Source organism: Neurospora tetrasperma, assembly GCF_000213175.1.
Source record: "Neurospora tetrasperma FGSC 2508 unplaced genomic scaffold NEUTE1scaffold_2, whole genome shotgun sequence".
Lineage (NCBI taxonomy): Eukaryota > Fungi > Ascomycota > Sordariomycetes > Sordariales > Sordariaceae > Neurospora > Neurospora tetrasperma.
The window spans coordinates 4,404,353-4,430,862 of NW_009799100.1; the positions used below are offsets into that span (position 1 = coordinate 4,404,353).

General features: G+C 52.2%; 8 protein-coding genes across 8 annotated transcripts; 5 read left to right on the top strand and 3 right to left on the bottom strand.

Moving 5' to 3' along the window:
• Nucleotides 1-1,375: 1,375 nt before the first annotated feature.
• On the bottom strand, nucleotides 1,376-3,556 carry NEUTE1DRAFT_61342 (uncharacterized protein; the record flags this gene model as incomplete). The annotated part of the gene is made up of 4 exons (XM_009851601.1): nucleotides 1,376-2,313; nucleotides 2,362-2,777; nucleotides 2,847-3,129; nucleotides 3,277-3,556. The coding sequence occupies 4 exons, from the start codon at nucleotides 3,554-3,556 to the stop codon at nucleotides 1,673-1,675; spliced, it is 1,620 nt and encodes a 539-aa protein (XP_009849903.1).
• Nucleotides 3,557-4,959: 1,403 nt separating this feature from the next.
• On the top strand, nucleotides 4,960-6,506 carry NEUTE1DRAFT_121451 (uncharacterized protein; the record flags this gene model as incomplete). Its single annotated transcript, XM_009851602.1, has 2 exons — nucleotides 4,960-5,188; nucleotides 5,252-6,506. The coding sequence occupies 2 exons, from the start codon at nucleotides 4,960-4,962 to the stop codon at nucleotides 6,391-6,393; spliced, it is 1,371 nt and encodes a 456-aa protein (XP_009849904.1).
• Nucleotides 6,507-6,724: 218 nt separating this feature from the next.
• NEUTE1DRAFT_80029 (uncharacterized protein) lies at nucleotides 6,725-10,036 on the bottom strand (the record flags this gene model as incomplete). The annotated part of the gene is made up of 5 exons (XM_009851603.1): nucleotides 6,725-8,115; nucleotides 8,176-8,359; nucleotides 8,423-8,564; nucleotides 8,786-9,765; nucleotides 10,007-10,036. The coding sequence occupies 5 exons, from the start codon at nucleotides 10,034-10,036 to the stop codon at nucleotides 6,725-6,727; spliced, it is 2,727 nt and encodes a 908-aa protein (XP_009849905.1).
• Nucleotides 10,037-10,439: 403 nt separating this feature from the next.
• NEUTE1DRAFT_129007 (GPI-anchor transamidase precursor) lies at nucleotides 10,440-11,944 on the bottom strand (the record flags this gene model as incomplete). Its single annotated transcript, XM_009851604.1, has 2 exons — nucleotides 10,440-11,151; nucleotides 11,217-11,944. The coding sequence occupies 2 exons, from the start codon at nucleotides 11,756-11,758 to the stop codon at nucleotides 10,488-10,490; spliced, it is 1,206 nt and encodes a 401-aa protein (XP_009849906.1).
• Nucleotides 11,945-13,650: 1,706 nt separating this feature from the next.
• Nucleotides 13,651-16,527, top strand: NEUTE1DRAFT_145648 (uncharacterized protein; the record flags this gene model as incomplete). Its single annotated transcript, XM_009851605.1, has 2 exons — nucleotides 13,651-14,147; nucleotides 14,261-16,527. The coding sequence occupies 2 exons, from the start codon at nucleotides 14,113-14,115 to the stop codon at nucleotides 16,086-16,088; spliced, it is 1,863 nt and encodes a 620-aa protein (XP_009849907.1).
• Nucleotides 16,528-19,036: 2,509 nt separating this feature from the next.
• NEUTE1DRAFT_116614 (uncharacterized protein) lies at nucleotides 19,037-21,370 on the top strand (the record flags this gene model as incomplete). Its single annotated transcript, XM_009851606.1, has 3 exons — nucleotides 19,037-19,196; nucleotides 19,313-20,309; nucleotides 20,703-21,370. The coding sequence occupies 3 exons, from the start codon at nucleotides 19,158-19,160 to the stop codon at nucleotides 20,837-20,839; spliced, it is 1,173 nt and encodes a 390-aa protein (XP_009849908.1).
• Nucleotides 21,371-23,493: 2,123 nt separating this feature from the next.
• Nucleotides 23,494-24,756, top strand: NEUTE1DRAFT_99861 (uncharacterized protein; the record flags this gene model as incomplete). The annotated part of the gene is made up of 4 exons (XM_009851607.1): nucleotides 23,494-23,515; nucleotides 24,012-24,109; nucleotides 24,197-24,327; nucleotides 24,369-24,756. 4 exons carry the CDS (start codon nucleotides 23,494-23,496, stop codon nucleotides 24,754-24,756), a joined length of 639 nt encoding a protein of 212 aa, XP_009849909.1.
• A 521-nt stretch (nucleotides 24,757-25,277) lies between these two features.
• Nucleotides 25,278-26,480, top strand: NEUTE1DRAFT_38855 (uncharacterized protein; the record flags this gene model as incomplete). Its single annotated transcript, XM_009850469.1, has 1 exon — nucleotides 25,278-26,480. One exon carries the CDS (start codon nucleotides 25,278-25,280, stop codon nucleotides 26,478-26,480), a length of 1,203 nt encoding a protein of 400 aa, XP_009848771.1.
• Nucleotides 26,481-26,510: the final 30 nt, after the last annotated feature.

Here is a 26,510-nt window from a genome sequence, read left to right on the forward strand (position 1 = left end):
CTGATGTGAGAAAGGAGCTCGGAGTTTATGATCAAGGCGCGCGCCGGGTCTTTGAGAAAAAGAGACCGCCAATGCAACAGGCGGACCGTTCTAGCAGAGCCAGACCTACCTAAGTCCCGACGGCCTGAATCGCATCTCACCGAACGGCCGTCCATGCATGTACCGGGCCATGGGCTATGGGCCATGAGACGTCACTGGTCCTCCTTCGCTCTCACAAACCTCGGCAAAAAGGAAGCGCACAAGGTATGTTCCCCACTTTCTCTCCAGTTTTGGGTGGGTTCAATCCCGCAATCCGGACTTGTATCCACCGGATGCGCTCGTTAGCGCCTCTCGTCCGGAGGAGTGCCGAGTTTGGAGGAGCCTCAAATGTCCCGTTATCATGATAAGTTCTTTTCGTGAAACGGGATGTGGTGTATCTGGCATTGACATGTTGGCCTCCCTGTTGAAATGAGGTCGTGGATCATGTACATTGCGTCTCCAATTTCTCCAACTTATTGGTCACTCAGTAAACATTTTGGCGGCTTCGCTGTCACTCCCATCACTGCATTCGAGCTTACTGGCGCGGTGATACATAGGAATGTGAACGAATAGCATTGGCGGCGGACCCCACCGCTCAAGGTACCTTTACGGCGGTGTCCATTTATAGAGGTACTACACTAACTACCCTTTCACCGTCAGTGGGCGAGTGGGCATGTCAGTGTCACATTCCTCGGCACCAGGATTCCGCTTCTCCAGGTCATCTGGGTTCCTCCTATCACCAGGAGCGGGAGGCAGATGATGTGTTTCCATGATCAAATTTGCTCCAGTGACTGAACTGAATATTCGAGAAAATGAATTCGCGGCCGCGGTCGGCGCAAAGGGGAGAGATCATGCATCATCCCTGGAATAGCGCGGGGACCCTGCTGGGGAAAAGCTGAAGCAAAACCTGGAGCAAGGGGAGTTTTGGGACCTCGGGAATATCTCCACGAGCGTGGAACAAGGTGATCATCAACCCCAAGATTTGGTGAGATCTAGTGCGCCCTATAATCGCAGAGGTAAATCTTTCGAGCCGTCTTTCGGACGTACGGCAAGTGGTCACGCCGTGAACGTTTCACAGAGTGTCATGGCCAACTGGTGGGAGGAAGCCATTCTGCGGAATTTCGATGCCAAGACGTTGTACGGCGCCAAAAAGGGAAGTTTTGGTCAGCCAACATTCGGACATGTGAAAGTCGGTCTTCAAATGTACATCCGCACGGCCGCATCAGGTTTGCCTGCGTCCACGGGTACGGCACTGCAATGCGTCAGCGGATAAGACCTCATCTCCGCATCGTCACTGACTGCTGGAAGCATGGAATTAAAAAGAATCGTCTCTTGGTCGCAGGTCAATCACCAATTAGGGGTTACATATTCAATTAAGATCGCGCGCCTGCTTTTCATGAAGCAGATGCGCTGTCAACACAAAGTACAGAGATAACCTCAAAAGCTTCGTTATGTACAATAACGTTTTCCAAACGCGCAAGAGGCCCGGCCCCAAGCTCAGCAGTACACCCATTATGATATGCACGCCGCCATACCTCATTACAAGCCGGCTTCTTTACCCCCATCCGGTCCTCATGGCAAAATCATCAACCAACAGCTCCAATCATCCCGCGTTATTAGACAAGCCCCCAAGGTGTTCATCAGCCTTGCTCTTCTAGAACTGATTTGTGCTCTGCGATTGCGAGAGAGGACTCCGACCCGCTCCGCACCAACAGCTCGACTCTCCCTCACGCTCAACCTGTAGCGTGATGTCAATGTGGTGTCCCAACAGGTAGTTGCGCACACGATCACGAACGTCCTCCATATCCGCACCCCGAACCGCTTGGACGTGCATCACCCCCAGCAGCATGTTCCCAGAGCTCTCCTCGCCCGAATTGCGATCATCGATCCAGAACTTGGGCACCGAGTAGCCCGCGACGCCTCGAAGACCTGAAATACCCGACAGCGTTTCCCGGAGGTTGTACTCGGTCTCCGGAGGGATCGTAAGCAGCAGTCTCCGAGCAGAGGATATCACCAGCGGTAATGATGAAAGAAGAATCAAAACGGCGATGAGGAAGCTGGCAAGCGGATCCCACCCAGACCACGGGACAAAGTGTGTCAAAATGGTCGAGACAATGACAGCAGCACTGCCGAGGGTATCCGCAAGAACGTGCAAGTAGATGCCGTGCATGTTTTCGTTGTCGTGTGAGTGCGAATGCCCTCCGTGAGAATGGCCATGGGAGTGGCCGTGATCGTGCTTGTGGTCGTGGCTGTGGCTATGGCTGTGGCCGTGGCTATGGCTGTGACCGTGGGCATCTGAATCGCTGTGCGAGTGCGATTGCGAGTGCGAGTGCGAATGTCCACCGCCGCCGCATGATGACCCATGGGAGTGTCCGTGGCCGTGATCGTGGCCATGGTGATGATGCCCAAAAGCAGCCATGCCAACCAAGTTCACCAACAAGCCCATGGTACTGACCACAAACAACTCTCCCAACCTCTTGGTTTCCCTGCCCTCCATCATTCTCTCGATCGCCTCGAACATAATCTCCACGCTGATCAAAACCAGAAACACACCGTTGGCGAAACCACTCAGTGTCTCGATCTTGCCGAAGCCGTAGGGGAACCGCTCACTGGGAGGCCATTTGCTAGCAACGGCTGCAACCAAGCCAACTGCCAAAGCAACACAATCAAAGAACATGTGTATACTGTCACTCAGGAGACCGAGGGAATCTGTTACATAACCGTAGAACGCTTGTACAGCCATGAAGGAAAGGTTTATTCTGTGAAACGGGGGTTGGTTAGCAGAGGCAAAAAATAGTGCTGACCGCGAAACAGACTGGTGAACTCACGACATGAAGTAGAAGATGCGCCGAGAGTCCTTCTCCGTCATCACAGCGTGAATTATGGGGTACTTGGAGGTATATGGGAGCAGAAACGCAGTGAACTTGGACCACTCAGCAGAATGGTGGTGATGCCCATGCGAGGTGGCCGTAGCTGGCGGCTCAAAGCCATGCCCCTTCTCAAAGCCAGCGGTTGTGGGCGTGATGATGGGTCTTCCGCCAGCGGTTGAGCCCGTCCGAAAGTGCTTGATGGCCCCTAGAGGCGGAATGTTGGGGCGTGTCTTTGTATGCCCTGTTCCGCCAGCGCCGGGGGAGTGATTGTGGGCATGATCGTGATCATGGCTGTGGTCATGGCTGTGGTCATGGCTGTGGTCGTGGCTGTGGTCATGGCTGTGGTCGTGGTCGTGGTCGTGGTTGTGATTGTGATTGTGAGTATAACTGTAGTTGTAATCGTTGCTTTGCGTCTTCTTATGCGAATGTGCTCCGGTTGCGTACGAGCCCCTACGGCTGGGCGGAGAGTCTAAAGAGCTCAGAGAAGGGAGGGATGGCGGTGTGTGGGAATGCGCATGCCCGTGTGAGTGGTCGTGGGAGTGTCCGTGGGAGTGTGAATGCGAATGGTCGCAATGGTCGTGTCCATGGCCATGGGAGCGCAAGTGGTCCGAGGCCAGATGATGGTGCTGCGGGTATGTGGACGCCGGCAAGGCGTAGGAGGTAGCCATTATGATATTATAGCAATATCTGAGACAACAATTGGCTAGGATATTATCGTGCGCGGTGTCAAGGAGAGCTTCGATGCCCCTATTATTGATCTATACCGCTCGGCATGTGGTTATTGAGTAGAAATTTCGGGGAGAGATGGCCGGCGCAAGTTTGCGTTTGTCACTGGTGGTTGTGTTGCGATAACGAAGGATGGAGCTAGATAGACAACGGCATCAGCTACAAGGCCTTTCAACGACAAAAAGAACCAATTGAGTGGCTTGCTGGCAGTGTTGAGCGAAACTAGATCAGAAAATTGCCTACCGCCACTCTTTATCCCTGGGGTCGTCCTCGCGTGTACCCTTATGGCTCCGAAAATCGCGACGATCGGGTCTCGTTCACTGGTGAGACATGCGGTTACGAATTCCGGTCAGGGGAACGCAAGCAACCGCGGCCGATATGTACCGTGCACCCCGCTCCGGTAGGTCCAAGGTGTCACAGAAGGGCTGACTTAGGTAGTTTGCTTTGGGGCCGCGGATCGGACGCGTACGAGGAAAAGCAGTAGCGACGATGATGGCGACAAGTCAGTCGACAACACAAAAATGTCAAGCGAAGGAGATGATTAGTCTGTGGGTGTTGATGTTGTGCAGTGCAGTGGTCTAGTCTAAATGCTCATAGCCAGTCAACGAAGTCCAGCAAGCGGTTCCTCGTCCGGTGTCTGGTCTCTTGGGGGGAAGCCGGCCGCCTTCCTTTTCTGTGCCCCTTGAAAGAAGCCCATCCCATCATTCCCATGTCCGTGTGGGGGAAGACAATCGGAACCCACCGTGATAAGAACAATCATTGGCTGTGTTTCAACGACACAATGACCCCTGCAGGCAGTGGCATTGCATGAACCGGGGGCTTCTCCACGGGGGATAATCGGTGCTAACCACCAGCGCAAAGTCAACGTGTAAATGTTAACAAGCTCCATCAGGAGGACATGGCCATGGTGAATTCAACAATTGCTTCCTCTTCTTGACCTTTTGCCACTTGCAATAGCACATTACCATACTGTATCGATTCGTTATGTCCTATGAGAAGAAAATTCAAAAGACCACAGCAGACACTCGACCGAGCTGATTCATTCGCACAAATACCTATCATTTAGTTCTCCTGTTGTTCTGCGGCGTCACAATCTCTATCACACAGCCCGACATCAAGTTTACATCCCTGCCGCCCAAACCTGGAAACCCACCGATCTCCTGCGCATGAGACGGTGCAGTGAGGTGATTGGAACAGCTGTCCCATACTGTCCGCCCGTGCCTGCCGCTGTCTACTGTGTAGTGTACTGTAACCCCAGCACCCAACCTCGCCCCTGATCTTCCCGCATCCAACCTACACACACCACCATGTGCAGAGGTACCTGCACACAAACACACCACTCGTGATGGCTTCAATTCCGGTTGCCCTCGTAATACCTTTGGTCCTTACAGGACTGGCGCTACTGGTCACATACCTAGTCCTAGGCCCCTCAAAATATGACGGCCCCTCTTCAGGCAAAGGAGTGGTTGTCCACGTCCTCGTTCTCGGTGATATTGGCCGAAGCCCACGCATGACGTACCACGCCTTGAGCATAGCCAAACACGGCGGCAAGGTCAACCTCATTGGTTATCTAGGTAAGATTTCCGGGTCTAGCAGCACCGCTGCAGCCTTCTTCAATTTACTAACATCCTCACCAGAAACCCCCCCTCACCCCTCCCTCCTCTCCTCTCCCTCCATAACCATCCACGCCCTGCCCCCTCCCCCCGTTCGTCCCGCCCGCATCCCTTTCCTCCTCTTCGCCCCCTTCAAAGTCCTCCACCAATTCTTTTGTCTCTTTGCCCTCCTCTCCTACACCCTTCCCTCTTCCCAATGGCTGCTCGTCCAGAACCCGCCCTCGATCCCCACCCTCTTCATCGCCAGCCTCGTCTGCCGTCTCCACTCCACCAAGCTCCTCATCGACTGGCACAACTACGGCTGGACCATTTTATCTTCCACCCGCGGCCCCCGACACCCTTTGGTCTACATCGCCAAGCTGTACGAGTGCCTCTTCGGCCGACTGGGCGACCACAACCTAACCGTCACGCACGCCATGGCGCGCCAGCTGCGGCTGCCGCCGTATAAGATCCAGGGGCCCATAACGGCCGTGCATGACCGGCCCGCGGAGATCTTCAAGCCGATGTGGTGGGGGAAGGCGCGGCAGGACGTGCTGGAGCGGGTGCTCCCCGTTGAGCAGAGGGATCTGGTACCCAGCATCATGGAGGGCAACACGAAGCTGATTGTCAGCAGCACATCCTGGACGCGCGACGAGGACTTCGGCATCTTGCTTGATGCGCTGGTTGCGTACGCGGCTGATCCCGTGTCGGAGACCACGCCCGTGTTGGCAGTTATTACGGGCAAAGGTCCGCAGAAGGAAATGTACTTGGCACAGATTGCTGAGCTTACGAGGAGTGGTCAGCTGCCGAATGTGAGCATTGTCACGGCGTTCTTGCCGTTTGAGGACTACGCGAAGCTCTTGGCTTGCGCGGATTTGGGCGTGTGTTTGCATATGAGCAGCTCGGGCGTGGATCTGCCGATGAAGGTAGTGGATATGTTTGGGGCGGGACTGCCGGTGGCGGCGTTTTGTGGGTATGAGAGCTTTGGGGAGTTGGTGAAGGAGGGAGTGAATGGGAGGGGGTTCGAGACTTATGGAGAGTTGTCCATCATATTGAGGACCCTGTTGAGCCCGGAAGGGAGCGGAGAGTTGGAGGTGTTAAGGAAAGGGGCTGTGAAGGAGGGGGCAAGGAGGTGGGATGAGGAGTGGGACGCGAAGGTTGCGAAAATCATGGGATTTGCGGCGTGATCCTTTATGTTGATGTCGACGTCGCCCTAGAGCAACCTGTAGTTGGTATTGTTTGTAGGTATATATGTCTTGAAAATCCTGATATTTTCATTTCATTTCTTATGACACTGATTCCTTAATGCTGCCAAGAGAGCTACATGTCTGACGCTTCAATGGGGATCGCACAGTTTGGTCCCTGGCAGATGATGGGATAATTTTGCCTATTTCGTGAATAACCAGGCTACTACCTCGACCTCACACTATACAATTCCTTTAACACCCATTCCTCTCAGAGCAATGTCTCCACTTACAGCCGTCTCGACGGTAAGAGTGTCGTACGAGTTACAGTATACTAATTCAAGAACTTGCCACCACACCCACCACAGATCCCATCACCCAACATGGCGATGATCTCTCCCCTGATCCTCTTCTCAGCATTCTTCCTCTTAATATCCAGCTGTTCCTCTTCGGTCAGAGGACGGGCATCCGCATCACCTTCCCCTTCCTGCATCTCTACGTCGCCATCTTTGTCCTTAACCTGCTGCTCGGGCTGCTTATCTTCATCACTAAACTTGGGATTAGGAGGTATACATTTGCGAGCCAAGATCTCTGCCCGCATCGTCCTCGATCCACAAGCGCCGCAGTTCCTCGTGATTCCGGGCATTTGGATCGCCAGTCCACTTGTCGTGCACACGCTGAAGAAGTGGCCGTTCTCACAGCCGCTTAGGCCGCTGCGTTTGTCTTTTTGTTGTTGTTGCTGTGAGTGTTGCTGCTTTTTGGTGACAGGTGGCAAAATTCTGGCGCCGCAGAGGTCACATTTCTGGCGGGCTATGGCGTACGCAAAAAGGGTATTGAGCTTCTGCGGAAACTGGTGTTCAGGAGCGTTGAGGTTAACGAGGTTAGAGGGATGGTTGATGGTTACGCCGGGAACTTCATCGCCGCCGCCGTATAGCCATTCGAAAAGACGGGCTTCGGTCGTCAGCCTAGACTGGGATTGTTGAGGTTCTGCTGATTTGGTGACAGAGTTCCGTGTCGGCACCGGTGATGGAGTCAAGGGCCTTTCAGGCCCACGGAGGGCAGGATCAATGGCTTCTTCGGCGCCTCTCTCCTTCTCCTTCTCTGTCGCCTCTTGCACTTGATCGGCCTGATCGTAAGGCAATGTAGCCCCTCTTTTCCGCGGCTTGGTTCCGAAAAACACAGTTGATCGGACCGTGTGCCAACCGCCGCGCTCCGGGTGCTGCGTGCTATGTAAACTGGCAATCATGGCCGTGACGTTCCCACCGGATGATACCGTGAGACCGTGTAGTCTAAACCGATGTGGGTGGATTTCCGGAACTTCTGGCGCCACCGCCATTGCATCTTTCCCATTGTTGGTCATGTCGATGGTGTTATCATCGTCGTTGCCATAAAAGTCATCGTCGTCCAGATCTTCGTCCTCATCGGACTCGTCAGACGCCACTGATACATCATCATCATCTCCGTAACCCCGCTTAAAATGCATGTCTGCGGGAACACTGACAGCCAACTTTTGCAAAACCTGAGTCACCCATTGCGGCTCGTGAGTCTCGCTCGGCGAATTAACAAGGTCACTATCCTCGTTGATCGACGTAGCAACTTCACCAGGAAGAGCAGGTACGTTCGTCTCATACCAGTCGAGATTGGTAGAGGTTGCCGACATGCGAATAAGAGTAAACAGCGGAACGGGTGTCTGCTTCTTAAGGTCTGGACGGTGGATGACGAGGTCTATGTTGGATATCAGCAAGGACGCAAAAATTCAAGGCCTGACAATGGAAGGGTACTCACCGATGATAGGATTCGTTGATTGCTGGTCAACAGCTTCATCCATATATGTCGTTCCACAATCACTAGAATCATGAGACTCACAGCTGTATTCCTCACCGCCAACGACAGCTACCTCAAATGGCTTGTAGTCAAAGCCCGTGACGATGAAGCCACGACAGTATTTGACCCTGCCTGCATTCCAAACCTGTCCATAACCGTTAGCCTCAAACAAAACACTGCCTAGATAATCAGTGGCGGTGTGGCTTACAGCGTCTTCAAACTCCACAAACGAGTCTGTTGAAAGGTGTAGGCATCTGCCGTAAGTGTCCGTCTCCTCAGACTTGAGTTCCGGCAGCTCTCCTCGCTTCCAGTTAGAGGCAAGCGTAACTTTACGGAAGCCGACATAGTTCCTATCAACGTAGGAAAGAAGGCAACTGCATCCATCACCTTCTTCTACCCACGGGCTAAAGTTAATGCCGAATGATGTACCAAAAGGGACCCAGTCTGGATCCATAACCTGCCATACCGCGTCAGCTTCGAGTTCCCATGCAGAGTTCTGACTGGAAAGATACTCACATTCCCCTTTGGATGAGGCCCTGAACACTGGAATTTCGCCACCTCATTCACATACCACACCAAGCTTTCCTTGGATTCGACCAGCAAGGAAATGCTGCTTTTACTCCTGGTTTCGTCGACTTTCAGCATACTTTGCACACTAATAAGTGCTACCTCTCTCTGATCATTAATCGTAGCGAGAAGTGCCTGTCCCGGTGCAATCTCTTTTGCCCACGCAAACCCATGGATGTTCTCTGTCAAGACAAGTTGTTGACCAGGCACCATCAGCCTTTCGCCGACGCCCCAAAGCACACTCCACGAAATCAGCTCTCTACGCTGCAGCATTCCCTCGTTTGCCCTCGGTAGAATATTGGCCACAGCGCTGTCGTCTCCGTACATGGCCAATGTGCCAGAGCCCGTCAATATGGCGAGTATGGGTCGCCGGTTGAGTCCCAACCCGGAGGGCGACCAGGCTATCCGCACAACATGATTCATGCTACTGCCCACGCCAGTAATGGGCCCGAAGCCAGCGCCAAAGGGTTGATTTGCGCGCTGATGGGCGCCGACACCGTCATCATCATCAGAGTCAGCAGCAGAGCTCAGCGCATCTGAGACGTTGTCCTCACTATCAGAGTCGTCATCGTCGTTACCGCCAGCAGCTGCTTGATTGTCGTAAGGAAACGGAAGATTCTGCGTCTGGAAAAGCTCCCTGTTGATTCGTGGATCTAGTGGCGGGTAGGAGACAGGCATGTGTTTGCTGCCTTCGGAGAATTGGGCTCTCGGGTTGTTGCGCCGGCTTTTGCTCTGGCCTTCCTCATCATCAGACCAGGACGTTGACGGGGTGTGCGAGCCAGGTACCAAGATTTGATGGTGCTGAACCTGTGCTTGAGCCAGCTTCTCCTTCTCCTGTCGTCGTTTAGTGAGGTCTGGAAACTCTGGGACGTAGACATGGACGGAATCGTCGGCGGCTACGGCCAGCTCGCCGTCACATGAAAAGGCAATGGCACGCTTCACGAAAGGCCTTGAGTTTAGACTGAGCTCCCTCAGAGGGAGAAACTGCAATGAGATGTTAGCAACAGGTCACAAGATAGGACATGGTGAATGTTGTCTGATTGGTTGGCAATTGGCTATGGTAGTAGCTGCGGTAGTGAAGTTACTGACAGTCTACACTGGCCGCAGACCATTCACCATTGTGCAAGAACGCCACGTAAATTTGTTTTTTGAGTCATATGTAGATTGCATTCAATAAGTACGAAGATCCAGAAGCAACATGTCAAGGACCGTCTTGGCAGCGTACCTTTTGTTGGGGCTTGGGCTCGTCGCTCATGGTGGTGGTATCTTTTTCGCCGCGACTACTTTATTATTTTATGTGATCACAGAATAACTAGTCAAGGTTGTTTAGTTGTGAGCGAAACCATGGCGATTCTTCCCGAAGGTGAAAGTTAGTCGCCGGGATGGGTTCAGAAGGCCTAGTGGTGTTTTTGCAGGATCGATGTAAGTGAGTGGATGGTTGAAACTGAACTTTCCATTTTGGACGACGGGAGGACAACCAAAGCACGAACTTTGCCTGCCCCACCATGTTCCGGTGCCAACCCTAACCCTTCCATAGATAGATGCTGAAAGAAAGTCAGGGGCTCGGGGTTGAGCTCAGATATCTCGACCTGTGTTCAGCGTGGCCGAGGGAATTCAAGGACACGCTTGTACCGTAGTGCGATCGCCGAAAAGTAAACAAAGCATAACATTATTTGTAAGTCTTAGAGTCCACCTCCCCTACTGCCTTATTTCTGTGCAGATTCGAGCCACGACCCCATCTGCCATAACACTGCGCATCCGACAACAGCTCCCAGCGCAGAGAGCTTCTTCATCAACCAGTCATCATCTGTAAGAGGTTTGGCGAACTGGCTCTTGTGCGTCAATAGGGTCTCGTTCTTGGTCTCTTTCCTGGTCTCATTTCTGGCCGCGTTTCCCTTCCCAACCGAGATGGCTTCTTCTTCGCCTGCCTTTTCCCTCAGTGCCGCAATGGTCTTGCTCAGCGCAAGCAAGTCCTCTTCTAGAGTTGTGTTTTTAGACCCATCAACCTCCACGTTTTGTACGTTACCGAAGAAGTCTGTTACAAGGCGGCTGCGTGCTGCCTCCGCCCCTCCGGGAAACAAATCATAGCGCACTCCCGCGTTCGAGTGAATCTTTTCATATGTGTAGCTGTCAAAGAGGTCACCGACTGTCTTCTTGCTACTAGTGTCTTTGACTTCGTTTTCGAGAAACTCGAGGTTATAGTAAGTGTATCGATCAATGACCGCGACTCCAATATCGTTATCGGCGTGGTGAGAATAGGACGACTGGTCGAGTTCGGACGATCCGGTCGCGATAATGTTTGGGGAGTATAGCTTGCTGTACATGGTGTTTGCTTGGCAGGTGTCGATCATGAAGAGGATCTCGTGGTATCTAGGCGTGAACGGAGTTAGCATCGTCGAAGCACTTGCGCAAAGCGGACGCGTAGGAGATCACACCTCTTCTTCTCCCACATTTGTTCGAAAGCATCCGCCAAATCAAATGCGCCGATCTCCTCAGCATCCTGGAACTTGAGAAACTCGTTGCCTCCGTGTCCCGTCATGTACACCAAAATATTGCTCCGATCGTCTGTCAACAACCTCTTGCTCCGGGGCATCTCATCGCCCACGCGATCCGTCAAGAGACGGATAAAGTTCTCCACCGTGACTTCGTATCCCCTATAATCCACTTCGATGTTGTCGCCATAGAGATCGACAGCACGGTCGGCGTTGGAGTACACAGTTCCCGGGAAGGCGTTGCGGGGATTGCATGCCATGTCATCCGGAAGCATGAGGATGATTTGCGAGTCGGGGATCCCGAGGCGCTTCACGGTGCGGTAGATGGACAGCACATTGGCAAGATGGCGGTAGTTGAACCAGAACCGTGACGTGCAGACGAGGACGGCCCAGTTACTTGTGTGTTCGGCTTCAACAACGGCGGCGGTGCCGAGCAGCATCGCGCCCAAGAGGGCCGGCAGCCGGAGAATATTGCCAAGCTTCATCTTTTGTTTGGTCCGGATCCGAAATATCGGGATCGGTGACGGTACCTCGGTCGAGTGTCGCCGAGTGTCGAAAAGTATCGTGTGGATGGGGCGGTTTGGATGGTATTCTGATTTTTCAGTGTTTACGTGTCCGTCGTCCCTTTGCGACCCATGATCAAGGCAGTCGGCCGCTCGGTTCTTGTGTCGTTGGTTTCGGTTGTGTGAAAGAGACGGTGTTGGTTGAAGCGTGCGTGTCGAGGTTGTGCAACACAGCCTGAGAGCGCAGAAACCGGGCCAATCCCAACTGCGTTGCGGTGCCTGCAAACCGTCATGGGCGCGTTCGTTTAGGTATGCAGTTGGCGGCTTTACATAATCCTTGGTGTAATGAACCGTTTCCAGGGATATCCTGACAACTCTTGCCCCCCCGGCGACCCGCCAGCAATGGAGGGGTGCCGCTGCCCCCTGGACGGCAAGCTAGGTAGCCAGGCTTGGCTGAAAAAAAAAGGCTTCCCTGCCCGAAAACTTCAAACGATCATCTGACACAAGCACATCCAAAGTGTATGTAGGATCACATCTCTGCAAGTTTTTTTTTTTTTTTGTGTTATGTTGTCATCAGCAAGAAAGCCAATATTTCAAAGGCTCAAAGCTCACGTTCTCAGTTCAATTGTATGGCAGAAGCCATGTCACTGCCTCTATCGGCATCGACCTGTACGGACATTGATTCTCGTACGGACGTCCTTCAAGCGCGCGGTGCTCATCTCCCGTCGGAGTGGTGAATACAGGTATTTTCAAGCCCGTCACTGCAGTTGTTGTTGTCTCTTTACCGCAGAGGCAGTTTTATCACAATCTGTCACTTGGAGGTATCATGATCCTCCTACCACAAAAGTCACACGTCCAATCAATACGACTTGGAACAACGGCATGTGATATAAAGTGACGACAAGGTGCATCTGGTAATAACCCCACGGCATCCGAGATTTACGTTTAGTTGGATGACAAAGAGGGGGAAGTACCATGGGTCCAGCCGGTGAAAAGTTCCATCTCTACGTATTACTAACCGTCCCCTATGCTGTATATTTCGTGGGTCTTTCTCCCCGTTCACATGAGTTACAATCTCTTCACCTCAAATACTCGCTCGAAAACAGCCACTCATTCTCAGTTTCGTCCGTATTCCATACACCTGCGTCACAGCGCCTAGTCAGTCAGTTAGTCGACGACATCCATAGACGAGAATCAGACCAGAGCTTTCCCTCTCTCGCAAGCGTGGCACGTCCTGGAGTTAAACGAGCAATCACCTGGCTCATAGAAGGTCAGTCGCCAGCTAGCTAGGTAGACTTCAGTTGCATTTGTCACCTCCATGGTTCCTTCTCCCAGCACGCCTTTGTTCAAGTCTGACTCGCAGTGGAACTCCCGTCCGGCAGCTTCCATCGATTCTTTGACGCTGCATGTTTCCTCCACCATTGCGCGCTAATTCACACCCCAGCAGCCGCTACACTACCTAGGTACCCTGCCGGCTTGCTACTTTAAACTGGCTGCAGCCCCGCTTGTGTGTGCGTCAACTCTATTAACATTACACTAAGAAATATTAGAGCCCGACCGAGAGGGACGGGAACCTTGCAACACGCCTGCAGAAAACACTGCAAGTGGCCCGGCCATCATTACATTGATTACTTACGAGGCTTGTTGTTTACCTCGCAGCCAGACATCCCAAATCGGACGCCCGTTCTCGCATCACAACCCAAGACCCCAGGTGACTAATTCTACGACTGCTTTGCGTCTGTAGCCTTTCCTTCCCTTCCAGTTCCCCTCCCGTCTCCAACGTTGGCTCAGCTATAAACCTTCGGCCAACTACCGGTACCGTCTATCTCCGTCCGCTCCAGTCTTCCAACTTTCCGCCTGCTCTCAGTCCTCCCTAGCCGTCTTCCACCGGTCGATCCAGATTCTTCGCCCGTCACAGTACTCAGCCCCAGCCTCGATTTCAAAACTGCACAGACATCGATCGTGACGGGCCCATCCTCTTGTTAGTTCGAGAGGCCTCGGTTCAGCCCTGACAGACTTCTCCGCAACCCATCGTCATCGTGGGCCTGCCCTCCTCACGTCAAAGGGACGGGACGCCTTGCCTAGGTACTCTGAAAGAGCCTGGATCCCAGCTTCCATTGCTCCATCCTCCGGGTTCCACCCATTACACACAAACCACCGCGCGAGATCGGACCCTGAGTTTCGAGTCTTGAAATCTTCAGACATACATCATTCCTTTGTCCGTCCGGAACAAGAGTCCGTAGGCCCATATAAAGCACCAGCTGCTGTTTCGACGTCCTCGATACCTCGCTTTCTGTCTTAGCCATCAACATACCCAAGGTCTACAAGATACCAATATGGGCAAGCCCCCAGCATACCTTTTCGTTGTGAGGTAAGCTGGATTTTTGTGTACCTTGATGGCCACGGCGTTGCTTCCTGCATGGCATCTTGTGGCCTTTGTGTCCCCAACTTTGTCCGGACGTAACTGACCATGCTATTAAACAGGCACGGATTGCGCCTCGATGTAGCCGACAAAGACTGGCACCTCACGTCGCCGACCCCCTACGATCCCCCCCTCACGTATGGTGGCTGGAACCAAGCCAAAAACCTTGGAGCTCGGATAGCCAACATTATCCGAGAGAGAGTCGAGGAGGATGAGACAGCTGCCAAGGCTGCAGCGCAAACCGATCCCACGGCGAAACCGACACGCAAACGTTACGAGGTCGTCATCCACAGCTCCCCGTTTCTGCGATGCATCCAGACCTCCGTTGCCATCAGTGCCGGCTTAGCACAAGACTCGACCCCATTCGGACCCTCTACGGGTGGCGATGACAAAGAGCTTTCAGGGAACTTTGCCCACGGACACCGAGCCAGGCCGTCAACCGCGTCCAATTCCGCTTCTGGCCCAGCACCCTTAAAGATAGAAGTAGTTCAAGGGACGGCCATCCGTAAATCTGTTCTCCGGCTGGACGCTTTTCTGGGTGAGTGGCTGTCACCTAGCTACTATGAGCTCATCAGCCCGCCACCCGAGTCTGTCATGATGCTTGCAAGCGCCAAGGCAGATCTCCTCAGACGCGAAGATTACAGCAGCTACCCTCATTTCAACGCTTACAATCACTCAAATCTCCAAGGGCAGCTTTGGAGCCCGACCCCGCAGCGCACGCACAGCTCCATTGACCTTCTGGAAAAGGATGACCTGCCCGGTGTGGCCAGTTCTGTGCCTAGGAGCGAGAGCGCCAGTAGCCAAAGTACCTGCCAGTCCCAACCCGATTCTGCCCTGCAATCGGCCAGTCATCCTTTCCCAGCCATGGGCTACGTCCCCCCAGTTCCCCATTATGCAATCAACAACAATAGCACTATTCCTCCGGGTTATGTCGCACATGCTCGGGATGCGTGCTGTGATATTGACTACCAATGGGATTCGATGCGGGCTCCTCTTGAATGGGGCGATGGTGGCTCCTTCCCCGAAGAATGGACCTCGATGCATTCAAGGTTTCGTGCAGGTATTCAGATGCTAGTTGACTGGTACTCCAAGGCCGAGCACCCTACCAAGATGGTCACCAAGACGGTCTCTCGGTTCGGCCGGAGAGAGTCAACCCAGGCCCAGGAATCCGAAGATAGCGACGACGTGGAGATCGAATCTATCGTTATCTTGGTATCGCATGGTGCGGGATGCAATGCACTGATTGGCGCCATTACCCATCAACCAGTCCTCGCAGACGTTGCCATGGCGTCACTTACAATGGCGGTTCGGAAGCCTGATCAGGAAATACATGAGAACATCCAGCGAACGAACACGGGCCAGAAGGGAATGATACCCATCCATCACTACTATGATCTCAAGTTGTTTGCCAACACGGACCATCTGCGTATCCCTGGCCAAGCACCGAATCTGTCGCGGTCTACATCCATCTCCGTTGCTAGTATCGCCACTGCCCGGAACCGTTACACTCACTCTCACTCTATTTCCACGTCGAATTTCTCCTACCAAGAAACAGTGAGAGGGGGAGGGGATGTGCCTAGCAATTCCCTGAGCGCCAGTCGCAGAGGCTCTAGTGGCTCCTCCACCACTCCTAGGTTTGTATTTGGTACTTCCTGTGCCACCAACGGAAGTGGAGGTGGTATTACGGTTGGAAGTGGTGTCTCATCATTCGGCTTGAGTAAGCCTTCGAGTCTGTCAATAGGTCGTGGACGTAAGACATCTATAGGCCTGTGGTCACCAACCAGTCTCCGCAACAGTACTGGATTCGATGATGACGATGACGATGATAACATGGTCCTGAATTTTGGTACACCAGCAAATGATTCCAAACCTTCGACTATGAAATCGTGACCTAGAGGTCAATTCGGCGATTAGTTCAACGACATCGTGCGGGCAACCATCCCTCGCAACAATTTCCTTGGTTGTATTCAGCATCATAAGCATACGGGATAAGCGGGCGTTTTGGGTTTATTTTACAACTTTGTCTTGCCCCAATACCAGAGTATGAGGGTCTTTTTCCAGGGTGTGGAAACTGAAGAACTTGGGATGTCTTTGGATTTGGTCCGGGCATTAGGAGAAAAAAAGGATAGGACACATGTGGGTGTACGCCCTCGCGGGAGAATGAACCTATTCGGCTTGTGTGCCTTGCTTTTATTTTTTTTAGGGGTCTACGGTTATGGTATCACGGCGCAAACGGTGCTTTCTCCCCTCCTGAATCTCCCAAGCATAGGTTAATCTGTATCATAAAAATGCAGTCATATTTTGAATTACTATACCGTTCCTTCTCACATATATGAATACCGTTTGTGCATAGCTTGTACGTGCACAACTGCCACAGAGCATATAAACCATTGGTCAAGGCGTCATCTGGTGTGTTATTGAACAACAAAGCTAGCTCACCAGTTGTCGTACCAATTGTTTTCCATGAAAAAGGTTTCTGATCACATTGCTGCGAACCACACTAACCACTAGATGCGATTGAATTCGCGACTCCTACCTGACCTTGCTAACATATTTCACCGCCAAAAGCGGTCCTTTTTTTGGCTGCCAAACGCCTATTGTGTATTCCGCCTAGGCATACATCTATCCAAGATGGGCGTCCACACGCGTTCGTCCAAGGCAGTGAACTTTTGACGTTTTTGACAACCGAACATTGCGAAATCGATACGTATGAAATCGACAAGATCATTTATGATAATACATACTTTTCTTGCCGCCATAGGATAAATCAAACTTGAAAGGGCGAGCGGGGTATACGCAGGTATTACTTTGAGTTGTAGTCTTTTTTCCCCATCGTGCTTCGGAAAAGATGCCTCTACCTAGCGAGGCCTACAGTAGGTACCCTACTTATTAAAATCAAAAAGGTAAACCCACATTTTTTTCGGCCAAACCGAGGACCTTGCCATTTTCCTGGCCATCTACAGTAGCCCAAAGGAAAATCATATACTTCAAGTTTTACCAATCACGCTGACTCCGAACACAATGTCATTTGTCTGGTATTTTGTCCTTTGGCGGATATGCCATCATTTCTCAACTTTTGGACGCTCATCTAGATGAGAGGTGCCCAGATGGCCATGGGATTGCCAAGACAAGATCATGCGTTTGGCGGTGGGAATGACTCTCTTCTTGTTTGAGTACACTACAGTTCACCCCTGGAGAGACCGTTGGCGCGGGACTTTACAGAAAAACCAACGGGACAAGCAGATTTCAACACGGAGAATTGGACAAAGAGTACAACGTCTCGAAACCGCATCTGGAAGTTTTGCAGACCCCTGCCACAAGAACCGCGCTAACAAACATTCCGAGCATTAACTATATGGCCTGGATTTCGTTTCAACAACATGCCACATGTTTGAACTGATAAAGCCCCTTAATCTGGTTGGTGGTGTCGGCTCAAAGGATTTGAGACGGAAACTTTTCTCTCCCTTTTTTTTTTTTTCCTTTTTCTTCCCTTCTCTCACTCTTCTTGCGCGAATGGTTGTATCCAACTGTAAATGTAAGGCGGTTTAGGCTATGATTGAGCCCTTGATCATATCGAACGGGAATCGAACGGCCATCGAACTACCCTACGGGCTGGGGCTGACCAGTGGCACCCGGGTGACGATGCCCTGTGGGCAAGGACAGGAGAAACGTTTTGTGTGGAGTGTTTTGCTAAGGTACCCGCGGCCGCAACATGCAGTGTTGAATCCGCCTTAACCCCGGCGCGCCCCGGGTCGCGCGCCGAAGCATGGACCCCTGAGACTCACTTGCTGCCACCGATCTTGGAAGGATCTCGGGGGGGTGTCTGTCTCGTTCAGATTCGGCGCTCCCGTGCCACCCAGGAAGGGCCCACGGGGGTGCACTCTCTTGTACATTCCACTTAGTGAATACACTATACCCAATAGCAATAACATTTGTACTGCAGGTATTTCCAGGAGACTGTGTACTTTGGCGGGAGGCACCGGCAGCTTTATGGGGAGGGCACTGGGGGGGTTTGACAGAGAACATGTCTGATGTCACCCCCTAACCCACCTACCCACCCAACCCAACAACCTTCAGAAGATCGAAAAGTTCACGGTTCCGCGACAGAAAACTTTCCGGATCACCGCTACTACTCCATGGAGATGATAGCAAACATTCTGTCCGCCTGTGATAAGTACCTACGTACTGTCTGTTGGGGTCGGGGATACGGTTTCGGCCGAGTCATCTCTAGATTTCATGCGTGGGATGTTTCTGGCCCTTTCCTCGGCAGATATTTTCACAATTCTGGGCAAATCGGGTCGCATCAGCCCTGCCACTGCCCAGTCAAATGTGCGGTTGTGTCCCTGCAACCTGCCGAGCATTGAGCACTCGCGTAGAGGCCGTAGAGTCGCAGGCAGAAGCCCTAGACCCCCTTCGACTCTAGTCGATAATCCTGCCCATCAGCCCATCCATATCCTGACTTCTCGGTCGCATCCTGGACACTGAGCAGACGTTTTGGCCACTCGTTCGGCCTCATGCTCGTGTTTCGCGGATCCGGGCTTAGTATGTACAGACGCCATTATCCATGCATATGTGCTATCAAGACAGGGCGCATAACGTCACCGCTCTCAGTTGCGGGCGTTTCCGCCGCGGGCGCGGACGGCTCGTTGGGCCACGATAACCAACGAAGCTACGACGCTACACTTGGCATCATTCATGACCACCACAACACAAGGACCTGCCACGGACCTTTTTTAGTGACATACTCGAGATAACAGCTGTTGTGGAGGCTTCTTTATATATATATCGTGGTCCTCTGGTCGTCACGCCGGCCTACCTTTTCCCAAGCTTCTTTCAGACAGTCGAGCACTTAGCGATATCACACCCTTTAGACCTACGGCTTTGTTCAACAAGCCTTTCATATTACTTCCATCCGATTCGAACACCTTGTCGATATTACATCCTTCAGACAGCGACCAGATGGGTCCTACAAGTGCCATGGACTCGTTGCCCAACGAGGTATGTGATGTTATCATGATGTTATCCAGACCTTATCACTTACACAAAATCCCCTATCTTGGCCCCGTATCGCACTAGCGCCAAGCATCATCCGCTAACACCACCCCGAAAACCAGATTCTAAACGACATCCTCGACCTGCTTCCAACTCGCGCTCTTCTTCCGCTTGTTCGTGTAAACAGCCATTTCTACTCGGTCGCTTTGCACATTCTCCACCAGCGCCTTTTGCAGGCCGCTGCCCTTCCAGAACATCGCCTCATCCTTGAATGCTACCACCCAAGCGCGAAGCTCTCGACCCCATACCTATACTGCGATTATCTCCGCACAGATAAGATCGGTGCTGGTCCCAATGGCGACGAGGAAGCCAACGGGCCCGAACCCGAGCCAACGCTTGCCGGACTAAAGGGCCTATACTCGCACTTCAGACCCGTCGTTCAGGAGGAGAATCGCCGACCGAGGCTACGCTATCCAAGACGGCAACAGCAGCAAATCAACAACGGAGAGCCATCCACAGATGCCGCCGACCACCGACCGTCCGAGGAGGTCTTCCTCGACGAAGGCGAGCTGTTCTCCCAGCTCTGCTGCACAACTAACCTCGTCAAGGTTGGACCGAAGCCCGGCTTTTTCCTCAGTAACGTCAATGTAAGCGACGGCATTATGCGTGTCTGGCGCAGTTGGTTATCCGATCAGACCAAATCCACGCTCTCATCAGTAGCGTCGTCGGCGTCCTCATCAACCACAGACCTTCACGCCAATGCGAATAGAAGCGCGCAGCGAGAAGCAACACGAGAAAAAGCAACCGAATCTCCCGAGGAGAGACTCGCCAGGCTAGCGGAAGCCAAAGCAGCCAGGACCGTTCTCTGGGCTGACCCCGAGCGGAACGTGGGCGTCCGCTTCCGTGTTACGAAGAAGGCGACCGACGATTACATCAACAACCGCCACTACCGGCGCGAGCAGCCGCTGCTTGTGCCAGCCGACGAAGCGTTCGATGAAGAAGAACAACCGGTTGCCTATCAGCTCGAGTTCGACGAGGTGCTGGTTAGGTCGAGCAGGTTGCTCTTCACGATGCAGAAGAGCGAAGAAGTTAGCGAAGGTGCGGGAGGGAACCATGAAGGTACGGCTATCATTGTGTCTTTTGCATGATCGCGAGCTGCTATTCCTTTTCCCCTTTCCTCCCATTTGATCCGATTCCCTATTCCCCGATGGAAGAAATAAGATTGAGCGTGTGGGGAGACCAAGAGAAAGAAGGGAAAGGTAAGTAGTACGGTTGTTCCAAATGATGCCGGTCTGCACATGGGGCGAAGGTTGGACGGAGGGAGGTGTTGAGGTGTGATAGACCGATTCACCACGGTTCGTTCGCCCCAATCTCCTGCCGTTTGGCGCTTTTGCCCATGTGTTCGCGAGCAAGGTTGGATCGACAAGGCTATTCTGGAACCGAGTTGCTATGGGTCACCAACATTCTTTTCCACATTAAACGAAGTATAGCTAACACTATTTCTCGCTATAGCTGTCTTCATGGACCCAACCGGCCCAGTTTCAATTCCAGTCCAGATGATCTTCTGGCCTTCGATGCTCATTGGCGGTGACTCGAATACTTTCCATTGGAACCACATGAGCGCCCTGGAGATGACCGGTCGGGCATGATCGGCTTCTTGCTCCCAATAGGGTGAACATGGAAGACGATTGCCAACTGCAGTGGCTTATTTCGGTCTCTACTCACTCGACTCTGAACTTTTTCGTCAAAAGACGCCATCCCCACTTCTTTCACTTTGTTTCCGACACGAAGCTTGAGGTTCTCCCAACGGAACGGAACTAGACCACTCGAATACCGATAGACAAGATGAGCTACACGGGATAGATGGGATAGAAAGTGACATGGGATAAGACAGACAGGATAATTAGGGGCTCTACAAGGCACCGAGAGATACAGATGCGATTATGCCTATTACAGTTATGGGTTTCGAGGAGTTTTATGGAGTTTCGAAAAGGATAGTTTGGAGATTTTTGTTTCTTTCTAGATGTTTTCCTTAGTGTCTGGCATCGCAGCCAGTTAGTGAATTCAATTGAGATCATCTTTCTCTCACACTCCTCGAAGCCGCTTGAAATCTCATGAGTTCAGACACAAAAGGGATGGAAAGGGTTTTTGACTCTCAATCTTCAACACTATGTTGCGTAACATCAACATGTCATGAAACATCAATGTCCCTGGGATCAGCTTTTGACGATCGAAACCATCACCAATTGAGGATTCACATTCGAGAAGACATGTTTACGCCATCGTCTTTTCCACGAGACAAAGGGATGAAATGAGGGAGGGCAAGTCCGGGGCGTTGAGAACTAAGCAAAAATACAGGCCCGCTTTTGAACTTGGGCCCTGGAAACACGTTTTCTACACTCGGAATGACTCGGCCACCCGACGTTGACTGACTGACTGACTTGCAGCCAACGAACGAGTAAAGTAGTTCAGCGGGTACAGTATCGTGCGACGATGTAAAAGAACCCAGCAGCAAAACCGACATGCTATTTTTGTATGATATTGCACAACAAACACTTACCTAGGTAGGTACTTCAACGGTTCTCTCCGTGCGGTCTTCATGAAAGGTCCCGGCCGTATGTATTTGGCGATTGGTACGTACCTCGAGAGAGGGATATGTTGGATGTCGTATCTATACACATACCGTGGACAAGGGACATGAAGAAGAAGGCAGCGGGTTCCCGCGATGAGCGGTTCCAGCCCTTTGTTCGTGTGGATGAATGGTTGGATACGGACGGAATCTGTTTCTTTCATGTGTAACCACACTTGTTGGATCTTGATGGGCATGGGAGGGAGAGGGCGGGCTGGTGAGGCTGGATCTAAGAAGCTGATCCTGCTGTTTGAACTGAAAGGCGTTCAATCCGTTGCGCTGAGAGTGTGTATGAGTGTAGTAGGAGGAAGGATTTCACTGATGGTGAGGACCGAGAAGGGAGAGAGAGTAGTGTAGTGTAAAGCGGAGAGGGAAGTGAAAATGGGTGCCCTTGATTCCGTCATTGTCCAGGGTTTGCACTAACAATTTCTGGACCAGCCCCTGAGCGAAGTAAACAAGGAATGGAACCTCGAGTCCACCAGCGATGGGGAGCGACGGAAGGGAAGGTGGTGCATCTTTCCGACGCGGTGTCCTCGTGTAAGTGCGTTCAAGAGAATATAAGAATACTGTCCCTCCGCGAGATCAAAACAGGGCGTCAAGCGCGATATAAGGGAAATGGCATTGCTGCTCACCTACCTATTGTCTCGATACAATCGAGTCCAATTCCTTGAAGGGGCTTTTTGTATACGGGCGTAAACACCCACCACCCACCACCCGACACCAGCTACATCTCAGGAACCCCAACCACAGCCCCTGTGGCACACCCCTGTACGTGCTATTACACTAGCTCGCTATGTTCCGCGTCCTGGTTGTCCAGGTGCAGGATGGAGAGCGCCTCCGAACTGGTTGAGATTCTGATTTTGTTCAACCAAACAATGAGATGAGCCAGCCATGTTATGACCTGGTCCGATGCTGTCCGACACTCGGGAGAGGCAGGTAACGATGCATTGTGTTCTCGTGTAGCGATTTACGAGGCTGCACCTTCCCGTGCAGCTTTGGGTTTTTTTCCTCGTCCTATTTTTCGTGAACGAATTGTTGCGTTTTTCGCAGGCAAATTGCCGGGGGAAGAGCGCCAAGAGGAAAGTTTACGGGCAGGTGCCGTGACACAAAGTGCTTCTTTCTTTTTCTCTGTTTTCGTTGGAAGAACTGGAACCCGATGTCATTTTTCAATTTTTCAAACTTTTCGTAAATTTTTCCCGCTGTTTGTTTCTACCAACAGACATGCCAGATGGTGGTTGGCGCACCTTGCCTGAATGCGCGACAGGTCTGAAGCGTCACCAATGAGTCTCCCTTGTGTGAACTCAACCCCTCTTTTTCTTTTCTTCTGTTAAGTTGGCGATCAAACCGGTAGTAGAACCGTTTCTCCACTACCAAAGCTCAAAAGTAGTCGGTGCGGTAGTCGGTGCGGAACAGGTCGACGCCGTGGCTCCCGAGACATTCGCGCCCCCTCCCGCTTCAAGTCCTGTTTCAGCTCGCTGAAAATAAGGTGGTTGAGTTCGCAACCGACTGCTTGGGTGTCCAGCGGTGTCATGACGCTGGCCTGGATGATTGCCGACCCGACCACCCAAGAACTCGCTTGCAACTCAAAACATACCTACCCACGGATCGAGGTGGGTCCTATTATCCCTGAAGCTCTGGACTTTGAGTTTGCTTCCTGTACCCGACTGGGGGACAATGAACCAGCTACATACGAATCGTTCGTGAGGGACTCCTGGGTGCGGCGTGGATACTCGGCGGTGCGACCTGAGCTGATGACCTTTCTGCCGCACAAAGGAAAAGAAAAGCATATGGCATCTGGCTCTTTCGGCTGCACGAGTAGCAAGTGTCCTGTGCATGCCAAGTGTTTTTCGGTTTGTTTTTCGCTTGAAAGGTTTCTTTTTCTGAAGGCAAATCGAGGTGGATGCGGGAGACCAACAAGCTGGGAGCTTGAGAAGAGGGAGCCAAATACAGGGCAAGAAAAAGCTTCAACATTCCTTTTCGACCTTTCCCCCACGAATCAGTTCCCGGCAGGGTGGAAATCATGTACCCTGTCAACAAGTAGGGATCCTATCGCATCTCTGTCTTGCTCTGTCCGGAACTGTTCCGCCTTTGTGTTACTAGCCGATGCTCCCTCATGGCGCACTTGATCGTCGCGGGCCCTCCTCCTCGAGGTTCTCATACTGACTAGCCCCAGTTGTCAAAGGCCATACTAGACGTAGGCGTCAATATCTGGCATGGAGGGCTCAACGTCATGAGCAAGGCTCTTGGTCTCACAAGCGTGAAATGTGCCCGATCATGTGTGGGCCTCCTCGTGTGTGACATGCCCCGTCGTTCTCTTAATACCGTTGTCTAGTGACCCTTTCCATGCTCATGTTTCCCTCTTTGCTCCTCTTGCCAGTCCATTCCTCGTTTGTGTCACTCGACTGCTTCGTTATCGACTGCTGGACAGCGACAACGGGACAACAACACTCGCTTTGGTAACAAGCAGCTGGGTCGTGCTTTGGAACGCAACAAGTTGGGTCGTCGAGAGTACTCGGCTTGGGATTTTGCAATGGACAACCGGGATATAGTCGGTCTCAGCATGGCGTTGCCTCCACCTCCCCTTCCTACCAAGGAACCTTTCAGGCCAAGTCCGCAGGAGACAATGCCTTCTACAAGCACACCGCCGGCACCAAACAGACCGCTACCACCGACACCAAACTCAAGGAAAAGCACAACACACAGCCGATCTGGATCAGTGTCAAGCACTTTCAGCTCTCCAAGCCCGCCGCCGACTCAACCACCGCCCTTAAAATTACAAGCTTCGCTGAACACGATCTCGGAAACACGGCCCGAAACGGCGTCATCACTAGGAAAAAAATCTGGGCATTCAAGACTACACACACAGTCGTCATGGACATCTCTAGCTTCGACTACAAGGACCATCAAATATGGGCAAGGCAAGCACAGTGGAGTTGAGCTGTCGCCGCAACCAAGTGATGATCCTGAAGACCCATTGGTAAGTTCATAAGCTTTCTTGACACTCACTATACAAGTTCACAAGCTTACGTTTTCAGAACTGGCATCGCTGGCGAAAGGAGATCAGCTTTTATGCTCTGCTACTGATGGTAGCTTTAACTGGAGTTATGAAGACAGCCTTCATCAGTGTAAATGCTCAGGCAGCTGATGGGTATCGTGTATCATACACTGCCGCCGCGGCGTTGACCGGCGTTCCCTTGATTCTGTCCGCTTTTACTGGGCTCGTCAGTCTTATTACATCGAAAATATGTGGCAAAAGACCGCTGTATCTCATCTCATTAGTACTTTTATTCATTGGTACCGTATGGAACACCAGCGTGAGGACCAGCTACAGCCAATGCCTGGCCGCAAGGGTTTTCCAAGGTTTGGGATGGGGTGTCATTGATACGCTGGTCCAGAGTTCTATCTACGATATATTCTTTGTAAGTGCAACCCAGCGCTTCATCGAGATTACTATGTACATGACTAACGCTTTCAAGGAACACGAACGCGACCTTCGGCTTTCCATTTACACCATTATCGTCGTCACAACTACATGGGGTCCACCACTGCTTGGTGGGATAACATCGCGAGGCCAGACTGGGTTCGAGTTACAGTTCACAGTTCTCAGCTGCTTTTTTGTCCTTGCCGTCCCGGCCATTGCCCTCGGTGTGCCCGAGACAGCATATGACCGCGCTGATACACTACCTCGAATTGATGAGGGTAGTGAAAGTCCGTACAAGGAGTCCATGTGTCAGGGTATTCGACGGGACCGTATCTTGGATGCCATCAACGACTACATTGTGAAGATGAAGCCATATTCCTACACCAGTGGATCGGCAGATTCGATCACCCTGCTCGAAGCACCTCGTGCTTTCATTGCACCTACTACAGTAATTCTCTTTTTCACATCCCTCTTTCCATATTCATCACTGTGGGCCTTGAGCTCGACTCTCTCCCTTCTGTTCCACTCTGTCTACACCACAACCACCATCGGCGTTCTTATGACGGGTCCCTGGCTTCTCGCCACCGCTACGGCAACCGTCCTGACGCTCCTACCGTTCTTCATACCTCGATTACAGTCGCGATTTCCCGTCTTGTCCTCTCTTTCAACGCAGTTCAACAACAAGGTCATCACGGTTGCCATCACAGCCGGTTCCTTCCTCTCCTTTATCGGCATCCTTACCTTTGGCCTTCATACCAACGTGGGCATTGACAATGGCAAGATTTCGAGTACGAACCTTCCAGCAATCAGCTTCGTCCTCGGTCTCCTCGCTGCAGGGGCGTACGTCTTTGATGCTATCTCCCGTCCGTTGATTGGGCTGAGCACTGCGTCAACGTCCTCCCCCGACAACCAGACTACTGCTACCAGACACGAAAACGATATGGCGGCCGGCGTGGCATGTTGGAGGACCTTGTTTGCCGGCATTCTGGTTATTGCGGTTCCTAGTGGGATCTCGAGTTCGAGTAGCGGTGCGGCTTTGTCGTCAGGGCATGGGTTGAGAGATATGTGTATTGGGTTTGCAGTGGTACAGACAGTTATTGCGGCCATAGTGGCGGGTGTGTGGTGGTTCTACGGGGAGGAGGTTAGGAGATGGGATGGGGTGGTGATGAAGTTAGAGGATTCAGGGACGGCGGGAAAGGGATCGAAGGGAAGGGAGGGCAGTTTCTTTGATACGGATTAAGGACCTCAAGGATGACGAACTGGCTTGGGT